The 15,945-nt window shown below is 42.9% G+C and overlaps 1 protein-coding gene across 1 annotated transcript; it reads left to right on the forward strand.

The window, feature by feature from the left end:
• Positions 1–9,899: 9,899 nt before the first annotated feature.
• RRS1 (ribosome biogenesis regulator 1 homolog) lies at positions 9,900–11,485 on the forward strand. Its single transcript, XM_072604721.1, has one exon. It carries the CDS (start codon positions 9,989–9,991, stop codon positions 11,078–11,080), a length of 1,092 nt encoding a protein of 363 aa, XP_072460822.1. The 5' UTR covers positions 9,900–9,988; the 3' UTR covers positions 11,081–11,485.
• The last annotated feature ends 4,460 nt before the right edge of the window (positions 11,486–15,945 follow it).

Raw genomic sequence — 15,945 nt, forward strand, 5'->3', positions numbered from 1 at the left:
AGCTAGCCCATTGCCTTTACTTAAAAATCACAACTGTGATACTACCTTACAAGTGGGATATCTAACTATGATAATAATACTTTTACACTTGTTTGCCTGTTTATACTTTTCAAAGTACTTTCACATATGGAACACCTGAGGTACACATACACATACACACACACACACACACACACACACACACACACACACACTCTGAACAAAAAATGCTAGCTCAGGCTCAAGACACTGTGTAGGTCTCTTTTTGCTCAAAACTATAGCTCAAAGGGCCCCTCCAGGTGAGTCCCCCTTTATTAGTCTGTTAGAAAGTACAATTATCAGGGGTGGGGAACCTGCAGCCTCAAGCCACATGTGGTCTAGATAAGGCAGTGAGGCCCAGAGACCACATGGGGCCATGAAGCCACAGGTCCCCCCCCGAATTAGTTCAAAGCAAAGGTATGAAATAACTGCAAGAAAAGCAGCAATGAAGCGTTGCCCACTCGCAGGCCTGTAGCGCACTCTCCCACAAAAACACACCCCATCATTGTGAAGAGCGAATAAAGACAGGGCTCACATATAAAGAGCATGTGTGGGCGACACATGAGGCAGCTACAAGGGGGCTGCTGTCTTCTGGTGACACCATCACTCTCCTCTTCTCTGCTGAGCCTCTTTCCCATTGGGTTGTTCTCACTGCCACCATTTGCTGAGCCTTGGCTCTTGTCACCTTCATTGAGGTGCTAACGCTTCCCTCTAAAAGGTACCCACCACCAAACACATATCAGGGAGAAAATTCTTAACTTACAAAGGTCTTCTAACGTAAATACAGAGCTCATTTCTACTACCTTTCCCATACTGAATGAGTTCCGTGCCCAATACCAGCTTTACCAAATAGAGTTGGCTATAGTTAAGGCATGATTCCTTAAACTGGAATGCCTGGGCTAGTTATAGTTATGGAGTTGAATGAATGAATATTTGGATGGATGAATATAAGCATCTTGGGGGCAGACTTTCATTTTTTTCTTTGTATCCCCACCACCTCAGATGATGCTTGGATAAATGTTTTTTAATGAGATGACTCACTGAATTAAGGCTTGAAAAAAACCCATATTTCTTCTTTTTACAAGGAGGACAACTGAAACAAATCTGCCAGTGTAGATCTCAAGAGACTGAATGGATACCACACTAATTTATACATCTAAAGTCTGTAGAGGCAATTCTGATGTTATTTTTTTCTACCGTTTCTATACAACTCTGCTTTTCTGAATACATATCATAATGTCATAGACTCATAGCTGCTAAGGAACTTCAGAAGTCCTTCTGATCCCCTCATTTTCCAAATGAGGAAACAGATCTAGTGAAGTTAACTTGCCTAAGGTCACACTGTAAACTGTGTGTTGGAATTTGTAGAGTTGGAATTTGAACCCAAACCCTTTGACTACAAATTCAGTATTTTTCCCACTGTACCACATACCTCCTTTTCCTGAGTGAAAACACCAGAAAAGAGAGAGTAGCTACACCAGAGGAAAACTAGCATCCTTCTCAGCTAAGTAAAATAGTAATCACTAACATCTATGGAATCCTTCAGCCTGTACATGCTTTGGTTAACAGGAGCACTGGTCCTTCTGCCTCCCACATTCCTGGAACTCTTCTACTTTGCTTATTTTCCACATGACACATGGCAACTCTACCATCTTGAATTGGAAATTCACTTACCCACAATAGACATAGCACATTCTAGATGATCCTATAAACATTGCCCAAATGTAAAAAGCTTTAGGCTCCTAAGAGTTTAAAGTGAAAAAAGTGCTTAGAGCTCGAGTCCATATTTTGGGCTAGAATTGAACCAGTGGTCTGAGAATTACCTGACTAAATTATCAGACGGATGAAAAATATACCCTCCAGCTTGGTGTGATAGATAATGTTGGCCTTGGAGTCAAGAAGACCTAAGTTCAAGCCCTGTCTCAGATACTTAATAGCTATGTGACCCTGGACAAGAAGTTTAATTTTTCTGAGCCTTTGTACCTATAAAGCAAAAGGGACAGATGCAATGACTTCTAATGTCTCTTCTTTTATCAAATAATAATAGTAATTACTTCATAGGATTATGAGGATCAAATGAGAAAACACATGTAAAGTACTTTACAAGTCTTAAGGAACCAGCACATGTACATGCTAGTTATTATCTTATTTTATGTTATTGTTATATGCGATGATCTATCAAAACAGCACAATGTAGTAATAAACACACATTTGTAGTGACCACACTTCCATCTCTGAGGCTGCAGAAATGCCAGGGTTCTCTGGTACTGCCATTGTGCTGCCTTCCAGCGGAAGTTCCACCTCCAGTGCTAGGCATCAGATGCTTCATGCTGGATGCTGTGTGGTCTCTGCTTTGTTTCACGTGCCCACATTCTGAAGAGGCTCCCCAGGTTTCCATATGCTTCAGTTGCGGCATTCACTGCTCTCTGCTACCATCTACTGGTCTTCAAATATACAATCCATTTCCAATGACATTTTCTAGGGTGCAACTGCTAAAAGCCTGTTCCTTTACAAGGCAGAACTAAAGCACTTCTAATCTTCCAAAGAGATAGAAGTCATGATGAGGACACTCAGCCAGGAACTCAATAAAAAGAACTAACAGAAACAGAACTAACAGAAAGTGAAGATGAACTCTACACTTTAGATTGACTTCTGCGGCTTTCCATTTTAGTGAACTATCTGACTTGGAGTTAGGAAATTCCTTTTAAATCCTGTCAAATTCCTGATGGTCAATCAACTTCCTAAAATTTCATAGTTGCTGTATAAGACTCGGTGGAAGTGGAGGATGGGGGTGGCATTAGACAGCAGGTAGGAGGAGACTTCCTTGATCTCTCTGAGCGCAAGTACAACAACCCAAAAAACTGGTAAAGCCACAGAGGCTATCAACCTCTACCTTTTCCTATATTTCTGCCCTTATTGTATACATACTGGCCAGCACCAAAACTTCTGATCTGTGTTAGCATTCTGGTCAGCAAAAAGTGCACTCTCTCTCTGTCTCTCTCTGTCTCACTCTTTACACACGCACGCACACACACACACACACACACACACACACACATACATACACAGTCCTGCATTCAGACTTACCAGACTTAAAGATGAAGGAATTAAATTGATTCTGTATCACTTTATAATTTATTCTATTCTGTTTTACTGCACCATTTTGTATTACTCAAGCCATATTTTTCTCATCTCTTTGCCTATGAGCTAAGTTTAGAACTTCAGTTCTGTTCTATTCTTGCCTCAAGGAAATCTGCTATTGTTGAGGAATGCAGAGATACCAGGGAGTTTGGTCCACTACCTTTAACCTTGCAGGTAGGCCGTAAGCTCCTGAAAAATTCCATGACATGTGTTTGCAACTGTTGAAGTCGTGCAAGCTAACCTGGTACATCTCCACAAAATGTAATGTCCATCCTTGCCTATCCCTTGTACAATTAAGGAGAGTTTCATCTCCCTTGTAGGAGCCAGGGAGTCTAGTATCCTTGGTCCATTATCCATGGGATGCTGATGGGGCCCATAAATTAATCAAGCATTTCTCTAACACAGAGAAGGGTGGTGCTAGCCCCACATGAGTGTTAGTTCATTCTTCTTAACATCGTCAGTCTTGTTGTCCTCACCCTCACGATGCAGCCATCCCTATCACCGATTGTGTTATTTTCCTCATCTTCACAATTCTGTTCTTTGTTCTTTGTGGTTGCATTGGATATTTAATAAAAGGGTAAATCAGGGTACATTTCTCCCAGCAAAGCTATATTTTATTAGTAGAGGTACTACCCATCAACAAAGCAGATCTCTTGACCCCACAAATAGCCAAAAGACCCCAAATTGGGGGTGCAATACATTTTATAAGCATATGGGATGGTTCTTTATCTCTGAATTTAGCTCAGAGTTCAGTTTTAAAATCCAACTCTCCTGCCTCAAGGAATTAAACTCAAGGAAGAGAGTCGGACCTGATTATCTTTACTCCACCAAGCTATAATTCAGAGACGTCTGGTTTGTCGTCCAAAAGTCTAGATTGTTGTCTCACACCTGAACTCAAAGAATGAGCACTTCTTAGTTTCCTGAGAGAAGGCGGAGGATCATTGCTAGCCCCCATTACCAAACTTCCAACCAGTCATGTTTCTCCCTGCAACCAGTCATGCTGACTCCAGTCCCATGGTATCACTTACTCTGTTCTCTTTTTTGTTCTGTACTCCCCAAAACCTATAAAAGAGGAACAGTCCTTTTGCTCAGGGTCTTTAACATAAATGGAGGCAATCCACTGACCCACTTATTAACAGGTAGCATGCCTCTGCTAATAAATGTTATCTTGTGCAGAGATCTGCCTCAGTTTTCCCTTTTGTTAAAATCTCAAATACAACAGATGGCAGCAGCAGGGCAATGGGGAAATAAGAGCTGCTCCCTTGATCCTTATCAGAACCTCCCCCTTATTCTACTTGGCCCAAGAGGAACAAATTTTCCAGAAAGGGAGAGTTTTTTTAGGGACTCTATGATTGTGGATTGGTTCTTTCCCTACTGACAACAATTAGATCTTCTCCAGGGAAAAAGGATGAGTGAATAATTTTGTGCATTTTGTTTTGTATTTGCTTCGTGTCTTAGTTTGTGTTAGAAGGTCATATTCTGTGAGATTTGGAAATAATTGACAATATTTAAAACCTGAGCACATTTCCTAGACCATCTTCAGGATTGGGAGATATACTCTTGAAGATAATTTAGCCTTCAGGAAAGAATTTCAATTTTTTTGAAGGTATTGGAATACCATTTGGCACTTTTTTATTCTTCAATTACATTTTTTTATTAAATTATTTTATTTGTTTTCAGTGTTCTACAATCACTTCTAAATATCTTAGATTTTTTCCCCTCCCTCCCCTTCTTTCCCTCCTCCCTCCCCACTACCTCCCTGAGACGGTGTACAATCTTACATAGGTTCTACACATATATTCCTATTAAATACATTTTCACCTTAGTCATGTTGCATAGAAGAATTAAAATGAATGAGAGAAACCATAAAAAAAAACAAACCATAATACAAAAGAAAATGATCTGCTTCATTCTGCAATCCAATTCCATAGTTCTTTTTCTGGATGTCGAAGACGTTTTGCCTCAAGAGTCCATTGGGCTCCCCTTCCTAGCACCATCTTGTCTACTCCCATTGAGCCATGAGAGCCAAGTGGAGGAAGAAGCGAATGCGTAGGCTGAAACGCAAGAGAAGAAAGATGAGGCAGAGGTCCAAGTAAGCAGACTGCTGCCCACGGCGGCCACAGGAGCAGAGATGGACCGACCTCCCTCCCCGCAAAGCACCGACTGACGACTGGCTCCACCGTCCGACACCCTCCCAACCAAGGACATGCCATTTTTGAAGGCCGATTCCACCGACCTGCCCGCCTCTTGGAGTTTGTGCCGTGGGGCCGCGGCCATTCCGAACTGATTGTTTTCTTTGTGGCCAAGTGTAGCACGCCTGTATAATAAATCCTCGCAACTTTGTTTCAAAAAAAAAAAAAAGAGTCCATTGGGAATTTTTTAAGTCCTTGCATTGCAATGAAGTACTAAATCTACCAGAAAAATTCCTTGCACACTGTGGTTGCTACTAAGTACAAAGTTCTCCTGGTTCTGCTTCTTTCACTTCGCATCAGTTCATGTAAGTCTTTCCAGGCCTCTCTGAAGTTGTCCGGTTCATCATTTCTTATAGCACAATAGTATTCTATTACAATCATATACCACAACTTGTTCAGCCATTCCCCAATTGATGGGCATCCCCTTGATTTCCAGTTTTTGGCCACCACAAAGAGAGCTGCTATAAATATTTTTGTACATGTGGGACCCTTTCCCATTTCTATGATCTCTTTGGGATACAGTCCCAGAAGCAACCTTGCTGGGTATTTGGCATTTTCTGAAGGAAAGTCTCAGGAAGTCCTGTCTCCCTGTCAATGTGGGCACTGAATTATTTCCAAGTAACGTTCTCCATAATTTGAATTATTATGGTATTAAAATATATTGATATTATACAAAACTATATATCTATATATTATGCATTTCCAAGTTTCTAAACTTTTTCTGTGTTGTCTTCTGGCATTTGTGTGCTGTCTGAGACTTTTGCAAAACTTCCCCAAAATTCCCATTTAATTTCTTATGCCAATCTCCATAATATATCTAAACCATGATATAAAGCTGTGATGTGGAAGGGATAACTGTACACTTTTCATTTTTATTTACAAATATCTGTAATCACTAACCATCCAACCACATATTTGTTGAGTTTCTCCTAAGCATCTATGCTTAGTGCTATGGAGAAAATGAAAGCTATATAAGACCCTGTTCTTGCCCCTGAGAAACTTGCAGTCTGGTTGGGAAGAAGACTACCACATATTAAACAATCACAGAACAAACAGACTATTAGAGCTACAAGGAATTTCAAATGCTCTCTAGTCCAACCTGTACCTAGACAAGAATTTCCTCCACATCAAAACTGACAAGAAGCTACACAGCCAATGACTGAAGACCTTCCAAGGTCTTCACATTCCACTTTTGAACCTTAATAACATAGGATGGTTTTCCTTAATATCAAACCTAAATCAACCTCTTTGCAATTTCCACCCATTACCCCTAGTTCTGCCCTCTTAGGACCAAGCAGAATGAGTCTACTTGTTCTTCCATATGACAGTCCTTCAAATATTTGAAGACAGTTCTTCAATTTGATCCTCATATGGCATGGTCTCAATGTCCTTCACCATGTTGGTATTCTATGAATGCTCTCAAGTTTATCAATACTCCAGTGAATGTGTGATCTCCTCCATGTGGGCACTCCATCCAAAAATGCAAATGGGTAACCCATCCATGTCTACCCATTTGGATACTCATTCATGTCCTTCCATAGGGAAGATGGTCCACCCAATTTATCAGGAATCCTCTTTGTATGTTCTTCACATTGATTAGATAGATGTCAGTGGAAAGGAGAGCTAGCAAACGTGGAGCATGTTTATTTGTCATTCTTCCTTACTGCTGTGCAAATGGATTATGTTTTTCAGGTCATATATTTCTCTGACTATATCCTTTTTTCCCAATTTTCCTACACAATTCCAATCTGTGGCCAAATCTTACCTTCATACATTTCTTCTTCTCTCTTCTGCCACTGCTACCACCTTGGTACAAGCTCTATGCCATCACCTTACATCTGGACTATTGCTGTTCAGTCATTTTCAGTCATGTCCCACTCTTCATGACCCCATTTGGGGTTTTCTTGGCAAAGATGCTGGACTGGTTTTGCCATTTCCTTCTCCAGCTCATTTTCCAGGTGAGGAAACTAATGCAAACAGGGTTGGGTGACTTGCCCAGTGTCACACAGCTAGTACATGTCTGGGGTCAGATTTGAACTTTTTACAGATGAAGAAACTGAAACTCAGCTTGACTTGGTAAGGTCAGGTAGCTAGAGAGTGTTAGGCATCAAAGGTAGAAATATAAAAACAAAATAACCTCAAGAAGCTTACATTCTAAAGGGAAGCAGGAAGGGAGAAGAACATATACAAAGATAAATAAATACAGTAATTTTAGGGAAATGCCTTATGTTAGAGATAGTCCCAAATCTGTACTTTGAAGAATGGTAAAAAAAATCTAAGACAAAGAAAAGAGGAGGAAGTAGATCCTTAATGTAAGTATAAAAGCATGGCGACAGGACATAGAATAAGGAATAAGTAGCAGGCCAATTTGCCTGGAATGTAGAGTGCATGAAACAGAAGTCTTCTCTTCCCCAGGCTATCTTCCAGCCCTCCACCATCCTGGCTGACCTCATCTGAACCATCTCCAGCTTATCAATGCTGTTCCTGAATTGTGGTACCCAAAAGTGAACACAACCTGATTTCCCATGTTCACAGCTTTGGTGTTCTCTTGAACACTGCTCTCCCATTCACTTCCCATATCCAGCCAGTTATCTGCAACATCTCCCATTCATCTCTTCTCCCCATTCCTGCATTACCATCCTTAGGCTCTCACCAGCAACAACACCGATTGCTACAATAGACTCCTCCTTCTGCCTTCACTCCCTCCCAGTAGAATAAATCCCTTATGCTACTGCCAAATGTATTTCTTAACTGGCCATGTCATTCCTCTACCCAAAACCCTTGAGTAGCTCTCTATTTCCAAATGAATAAATATCCAGCTCATCCAGGCATTCAAGTCTCTTACCATTTATAAAATTATCCTTAATAAACTCCCATATACTCTATGCTCCAGATAAACTGCATTTTTCATTGACCTCTAAGGAATCTTGCAACTGTTTCTTACAAGTGCTAAACTTTCCCATCTGCCTTCATCTTGCTTCACTTTTTGTGCCTGAAATTCCTCTCTCCCCTAGCCACCTTCAAAAGCCCAATTCAAATGTGAACTCTACCACCACCATTTTGAAACTTTCCCTCATCTCTCTAATCAGCCCAGATCCTCTCAGATCTCACAAAATATTTTGTTTATACCTCTTTAACACAACAATGACATATCATTTTGTATGGTAGTTATTCATTTGTTATACTCCCCCTCTAGATGAAAAGTCCTACCAGGGAAGAGCCATTGTCGTTATTTTTTAATCTAAAAATCTTTCTTCCAGTACCCAGCAGTGTTCTTCTCATAAACAGTGTTTAGTGTTTGTTGCCTGAATTATCCATCTTTATTGACTCCCTAAGCAAATTCTAGCCAAAATAGAAACGCTATTTGGCCAAATGTAAATAGCAACTATTTCTGCTTTGGCCAGAAACCTGGAGGGTCTTACCCTCGCAGGTTGATTTTTTTTTAACTAGGTAAAAGAGGCCATTCTTCACCCCATTTCTTACCTAGCCTTAATCACTGAATGGGTATTGCCTCAGTCAAACTGAGACCTGGGAAAGACCTTAGCTTAAAAAGGCCAAGGTCTCCCATTACATCCTGTGCCACATTCAATTGTCCTGAGCTGTATCTGGCCACTGAGCCCAGATGGCTCCAGAAGAGAAAGTGAGGCTGGTGACTCTGCACAGCCCTCCCTCACTTAAACCCAATTCACTTGCAAGTCATGACATCACCTTCCTGGTGTTACAGTCCTCTTACAGAATGAAGGTCTCCCAGAAGAATCAGAGACAAGCAGACTGTGTGGCAGCCTTGGGGATCCCATCTAACTCTCTTTTGCTACCAGACCTTGCCATGTCAGGCTAATACCTGTCTCACCTACTTCAGCATCTCCCTTAAAGGAGCAGATGCCGCAGTTCTGTAATGTCACAGGCAGCCAGGAAGCAAGGTGGGCAGAGCGCTCAGCCTGGCATCTGGAAGGCCAGTTCAAATTCAGCCTCAGACACTCACCAGCTGTGTGACTCTGGGCAAGTCACTTAACGTCTCTCAGCCTCAAGCGTCGATAACAATAGCTCCTTCTTCCCAGGGCTGTTGGGAAAGGATCAAATGACCCAGTATCGGAAAGCACTTTGCACCAACGACGGGCACATAGTAGGACCTTAATAATCCTTACCTCCATCCCCCAACTCATTTTTGCAGGGTGCTTTCCATGTAAAAAAATCAGGTTAAAATTTATTCATTTACATTTTTAAAAAAATTTTGCAACTTTTTCATATCTCTAACTTCTAAGAGGTGAGGTGAGGAGACAAAAATCCTGGCTCTGAGTTTCCAGGACCTCAGTTTGTAATGCTACTCACCAGCTCTTAACACGTGGGGAGCCGAGCTGCACCGCATTCTGGGATCCGTAGTTCTAGCTGGGCCGCTGGGACTTGTAGTCCCACAACGACACGCCACCGCCCCCTCCACAGCCCCTCCCAACTCAAGTCTCCGAGTGCCTTGTCCAATCAGTACGGCAACGCTGCCCCCTGCCGTCGTGTCACGGCGCGTTGGCCCGGAATTCCTCCTGTGGCACCGGAAGAGGAAGCTTTTGACTTCCGGAAGAGAGGACTCGGAGCCGCACATGGTCCGAGCCGCGCGGTAGTGGTTTTGTGAGCCCCAGGTCCCCATGGAGACCCGCAGCGTGGAAGAGGTGCTGGCCAAGGCCGAGCGGGCCGAGGCGGAGAAGCTGCGGCTCATCACTGTGCACAAGGACCTGGAGCTCGAATTCGACCTGGGCAACCTGCTGGCCACTGACCGGAACCCCCCGACGGGCCTGCGGCAGCGGAGCGGGCCGGCCCTGGAGGCGCAGCTGCAGGGGCTGGCCCGGGACAACGTGCAGCTGCTCATCAACCAGCTGTGGCAGCTGCCCGCGGAGCGCGTGGAGGAGGCGGTGGTGGCCAAGCTGCCCGAGCCCAGCTTGCGGCTGCCCCGCGAGAAGCCGCTGCCCAAGCCGCGGCCGCTCACCCGCTGGCAGCAGTTCGCGCAGCTCAAGGGCATCCGGCCGCGAAAGAAGACGAGCCTGGTGTGGGACGAGGAGAGCAAGCAGTGGCGGCGGCGCTGGGGCTACCAGCGAGCCCGCGACGACACCAAGGCGTGGCTGATCGAGGTGCCCGGCGGCGCCGACCCCAACGAGGACCAGTTCGCCAAGAGGCTGCAGGCCAAGAAGGAGCGCGTGGCCAAGAACGAGCTGAACCGGCTGCGCAACATCGCCCGGGCGCACAAGGTCCAGCTGCCCAGCCAGGGAGGGATGCACCCCACCGGCTACCAGAGCCGGCACGAGCTGAGCAAGGCCATGCAGGTGGCCAAGGTCTCCACCGCCTCCGTGGGGCGCTTCCAGGAGCGGCTGCCCAAGGAGAAGCCGCCCAAGGGCCCCGGCAAGAAGCGCCAGTTCCAGCCCAACATCGGAGACTTCGCGGCGGAAAAGAAGAGTCAGCTGGAGCTGATTAGGGTCATGAACAGCAAGAGGCCCAAGATGGACGTGACCCGGGCGACCAACAAGCAGATGAGGGAGGAGGACCGGGAAGAGGCTGCCAAGAAGAGGAAGATGGCCAAGGCGGGCAACAGAAAGGGCCATCGGGGCAAGCGGAAAGGGCGACCCCCAGGTCCAGGGGGGAGGGGCAAAGGCGGACCGCCTGGCCCAGGAGGCAAGCGAAAAGGGGGACCACCTGGCGTGGGGGGCAAAAAAGGACTCCGTCAAGGAGGAAAGAGAAGGAAGTGATGCATTTTCCTCTCTGACTTGTGTTCAGTCACTGAACAATATTGGTAGTGCCTTCTTTTGTTGGAGGCCTCAGTGGGATACAGAAATAAAGACATGGCCCCCTGTCCTCGAGAAGTCTGGTGTTAAATAGTTAAGCACCTAACTTTGTTGCCCAAAATTTAATTGCTTTGGACTTTCAAAAAGATGAATGGGGGACAGAGTAATCATGGAATATTTTGCGAAGGAATTGCGACTCAGGCTTGACTTGAAATGGTTTTCTAGACTTTGAAAACTTTGGGGGGGGGGAATTGTTCAGGAAGGTATGGATAGAGTTCATATTAGTAAAAGTTTCATGTTGTGAGTTCAGAATTAAGCTTCGAAGCAACCAGTTGTCAAGATTAATAAATGTTACATTCGTATCCAAAATGTTTCTTATTTGGGAGCTTCTATCTTTAGAGATATGACTGTAGCTTTCTGGGTTTACCTCCCCAAAACAGCAGCCTGCAGCCACCAGACTGCCAGGTTGATAGGGAAAGTAAATACTGCAAAACTTTTGGTTGTCTGGGGAAAATACCTAAAAACTGGAAAAACATGAGGTACGTTTTGGTTTTACAGCGTTTAATTGTACATTCATACCACATAAATGTTAAACTTGAAAGCTCCTAGGAGAGGGAACTTGTTTAAAATCATTAATTTGAATACTCATCCTAACTGATGGGATCTGAATACAAGTAAGTATGAGTAAAGATAACTGGCATGGGGTTCTTCTCATCCCCCATAGTCTCCTGTTGTATTGCCTCAAATATTTTGGCTTGTGTTAGCCAAACGGTAGAATCTACTGTGTAATAATTTAGCACGGTATCCCTAAGTAGTGGATATTTAGGCAACCCATATCCTTTTGTTGGTTCAAAATAGAGGAAATGGTGAATTTTCAGTTGAACGTATATTAAGCATATTTTGTATTAGTTGCAGGACAATGCCAAAATGAAGGGAATTTTTCAGGAGCATACATCAGGCCTTCATGGAAATACAAAACAGAATATGGTAACTGCATTAAAAAGATGAAAATTTCAGGAGCCATTTCATAAGGGATTAGGAAGTAATTCTATGCTGGTCCCATAAAAATTTATTTTGAATTTGCCCTCTCACTGGTGTACGAGTGCTCTTACCAACATAGATCATAACTCACATGCTTTTTCACCAGTAATTCTCCTTATTTTCCCATAAGTCCACTAAAGAAATGCTTAACTTATGAAGGCTGCCTTATTTTTACTATATCAGAAGCACTGATATTCCATCCGAGCTGTCTATTGCTGTTTTAAAAACTGACAGATTCATGTTTTCTAGTCAGTTAGGGTCAACCCCTATTAACTTTTTAAAATGAAAATTCAAATTAATCCATAGTAAAAGTATATGAATATTTTTAATGTCCCAGATTGCTGAAAATAAATTTGCGTTGTCTGGCAATTAATGAATTGAACGCAGCATAGTACGTTGGAAAGAGGTGGATTTGGATTCAGAAAAGTCTGACCAGATCCTTTAGACAAGTAACATCTACTCTCTGGGATTCAGTTTCCTCAGCTGGAAGGTCAAGGGATTAGAACTAGATTATCACTTCAACAAACATAAAGTGCCTGCTAGGCGACAGACACTGCTAAGTAAGCACTGGAAATAGAAAAAGGCAAAAGAGTCTCCTGCCCTTAGGGAGCTTATAATCAAATGGGAGAGGTAATATAAACAGATTTACAAAGCAAGTTATATACAGGAAATAAGAGAGGGAAAGCACTAGAACTATGAGGTGTTGGGGAAAATTTCCTTTAGAAGATGGATTTTTAGTTGGGACTTTGAAGGAAGCCAGGGAGTTAAGTAGTCAGATCAGAAGAGGGAACTCATTCCAGGAATGGGGGGGACAGTTAGAGAAAATGCCCAGAGAGAGGGAGTATCTCGTTCATAGAACAGCCAGGAGACCAGTGTTGGGGAGTAGGGTAGAAGACGACTGCAAAGGGGGGGGGGGGGGAGAAGAGTAGGTTCTGAAAGACTTTAAATGCCAAACAGCATTGTATATTTGCTTCTGGAGGCAATAGGAAGCCACTGGAGTTTATTAAGTTGGGAGGACGGAGGAGTTGACATGACTGGACCTTTGTTTTAGAAAAATCACTTTAGTGGGTAAACACTTGAGGCAGGCAGACCCCACAAGCAGAAGAAGGAATTTCCTCAACAGAAGCTCTGCAATCTGATAAAACTGTAGATACCACACACACACACTCCCCCCAAAATAGCAAATAATTACATGATTGCACAGTAAAGTTTCGGAGATTCCAAATTCAATAGTACTTAAAATATAACTTAGATATCATTAGGGCCACCTCTCAGTTTATGGATGAAAGAATAGACTCAGGTTAAAAAGTTTATCCAAAGTCACAAGTATCAGTGCCCACATCCTCTAACTGAATCCAGGACTGCAGATTCAAATGCTAAACTGAATTTACATTCTGGTCAAGTAAAATTTGCCTAATTGGAAGGGACCCTAGAGATCATTTAGTGTAAACCATTGCCACCATCTTATAAATGAAATGGGGCTGGAAAAGGGAAGTGAGTAACCAAATTACCAACGGAAATAAGTAACCAATGGTAGCAATGGCATTTAAACTTAAAAAGTGGCTCCAAGTCTAATACTCTCCAGCAGACTGCACTGTTTTAAGTCATCAATGAACATGAGTGCCTGCTATGGGAAAGGCAACATGCTAGGCCTTTCAAGGGTTTATTTTAACTTGGGAAGCCTTCAACCCTTACGGAAACTAATTAGGAAATTAAGTTCCCTAGAATGGCAAGTCAGCCTGCTTGCCAACCATTTGACATCTGGCTCTTTGTAGTTAGCTTTCTAGGACTTTTAAGAGATTTTCTTTCTCCTAACCCTGGAAATAACATGTTTTAGACAACCCACTATAACCAAGCAATTGAGAAAGGGTAATTAAAATAATCAAAAAAGCTAACAGACAGCTTTCAATTCATATATTTCCCTACAAGCAATGTGGTGCAATGCTGTAAGAGCATAGGGTCTGGAACTAACAAATAACTGATTGTAGTTACTGTCTGACACAAGCTGTGTATGACCATGGAAAAGTCACTGAATTTCTCTCTATATTTTTTTTTCCATCTGCAAAGTAGAAATAATCCCTACATCACTATAAGGCTGCTATGAGGATCCAGTATTAAGCACTATAGAAATGTCAGCTATTGGCTGAAAACTAAACGAAAAACTGCGTTTTTGTTACATTGGGGGAAGAAACTGAATTTCATTTTTACTTCCTCCACCAACACAAATAAGTGCTCTATTTGTTGATAGGTGTTCTTCATGAGTTGCTATGACCCCAAAAATTTGCCATTTGTTGACTAATTCTATTGATAAGTTTCTTCACCCTTAGGTCTTCTAGTAAACAGAAAAGCACCCTCAGTTGGGCTGTACAAAGCTTTTCTGGTCCTGTAGTACCTGCTGAAGTTCACCTTCATGGGACATAGCCTAAAGAAGCCAGGGAAGTGTAGGATGAATAGATGTGGATGGGTTTCTATCCGCATCCAACTTACATCCAACATTAACCTCACAGGTTAATTTGCTTTTAATAGGACAATAATGACTCAAATTTTTGTAGCATTTTGAGCTTTGCAAAGCACTTTCCCCAGACTATTTCCTCCATTATACTAAACTGTTTTGCAGTCTCAACCTCCATGCCAACATTAATCAATAATAAGATTTCAGAAGAAATTTTTGTTAAAATGGAAAAATTAAAAGCAGAGAGGAAAGTAAGAATTAATTTTAAAATATTAAGAGCCTACTTTGTAGAATATACTGCTAGCAACAGTCTGAAAGTGACACTTTCTTGCTTAAGAAGTTTTGATGGCTTCAGATAGCCTTTAACACAAAATACATATTCCTCAACCTGGCATTTAAAATCCATAATATTGCTTTGAGGCAAGTAGATGGTGTTGTGGATAGGGTGCCAGGATTGAAGTCAAGAGAATCTGAGTTCAAATCTGGCCTCAGACACTTGCCAGCTGTGTGACCTGGGCAAGTCACTTAACCCTGTTTGCCTTGGTTTCCTCCTCTGTAAAATGAGCTGGAGAAGAAAATGGCAAATCACTCCAGTATCTTTTCTGAGAAAACGCCAAATAGTGTCATGAAAAATTGGACACAACTGGAATGACTGAACAACAACATGATAGGACTCCATTTTATCTTTCTAGACTTCTCATCAAGTATTCTTCCTCACATATCCTACTTTCCACCCAGATTAGTCCACTTGGTGTTTCCTGTACATATAACATCTTGTCTCCCACCTCTTTACCTTTGTACAGGTGGTTGTTACCCACCGTTTGGGGCAGCTAGATTGGTACAGTGGATAGAGAACCAGTGCAGGAGTCAGGAGGACCTGAGTTCAAATCTTACCTCAGACTCTTGCCACTCACTAGCTGTGTGACCTTGGGCAAGTCACTTAACCCCCACTGCCTCCTCCTGGGTCATCTCCAGTCATCCTGATGAATATCTGGTCACTGGATTCAGATGGCTCTGGAGGAGAAGTGAGGCTGTGACCTGCACAGCCCTCCGTCACTCAAAGTCAAGTGCAAGTCATGCCATCATTTCTCTGCTGGCATGGTCTTCTGCAATGAAGGACAAACACACCCTCCATTTATTTTCCTTGATCACTTCTGCCTCATAGAATCCCTAGATCCCTTCAAATCATGCTCAGGGGCCCTCAAGAGACCTTTCCTTATTCTCCTAGTTATTGGTGCATCTCCCCCTTCCCTGCCAGTCAACAAACATTTTGTTAATTGCCTGCTATGTGGCAAGCAATTTCTGCCACACCTGTGGTCTGTGCTCTGTGCCAGAG

Source organism: Notamacropus eugenii, chromosome 4, assembly GCF_028372415.1.
Source record: "Notamacropus eugenii isolate mMacEug1 chromosome 4, mMacEug1.pri_v2, whole genome shotgun sequence".
Taxonomy (NCBI): Eukaryota; Metazoa; Chordata; class Mammalia; order Diprotodontia; family Macropodidae; genus Notamacropus; species Notamacropus eugenii.

Coding starts and splice junctions, on each gene's coding strand:
- RRS1 (XM_072604721.1), top strand. CDS start 9,989: ATGGAGACCCGCAGCGTGGAAGAGGTGCTGGCCAAGGCCGAGCGGGCC.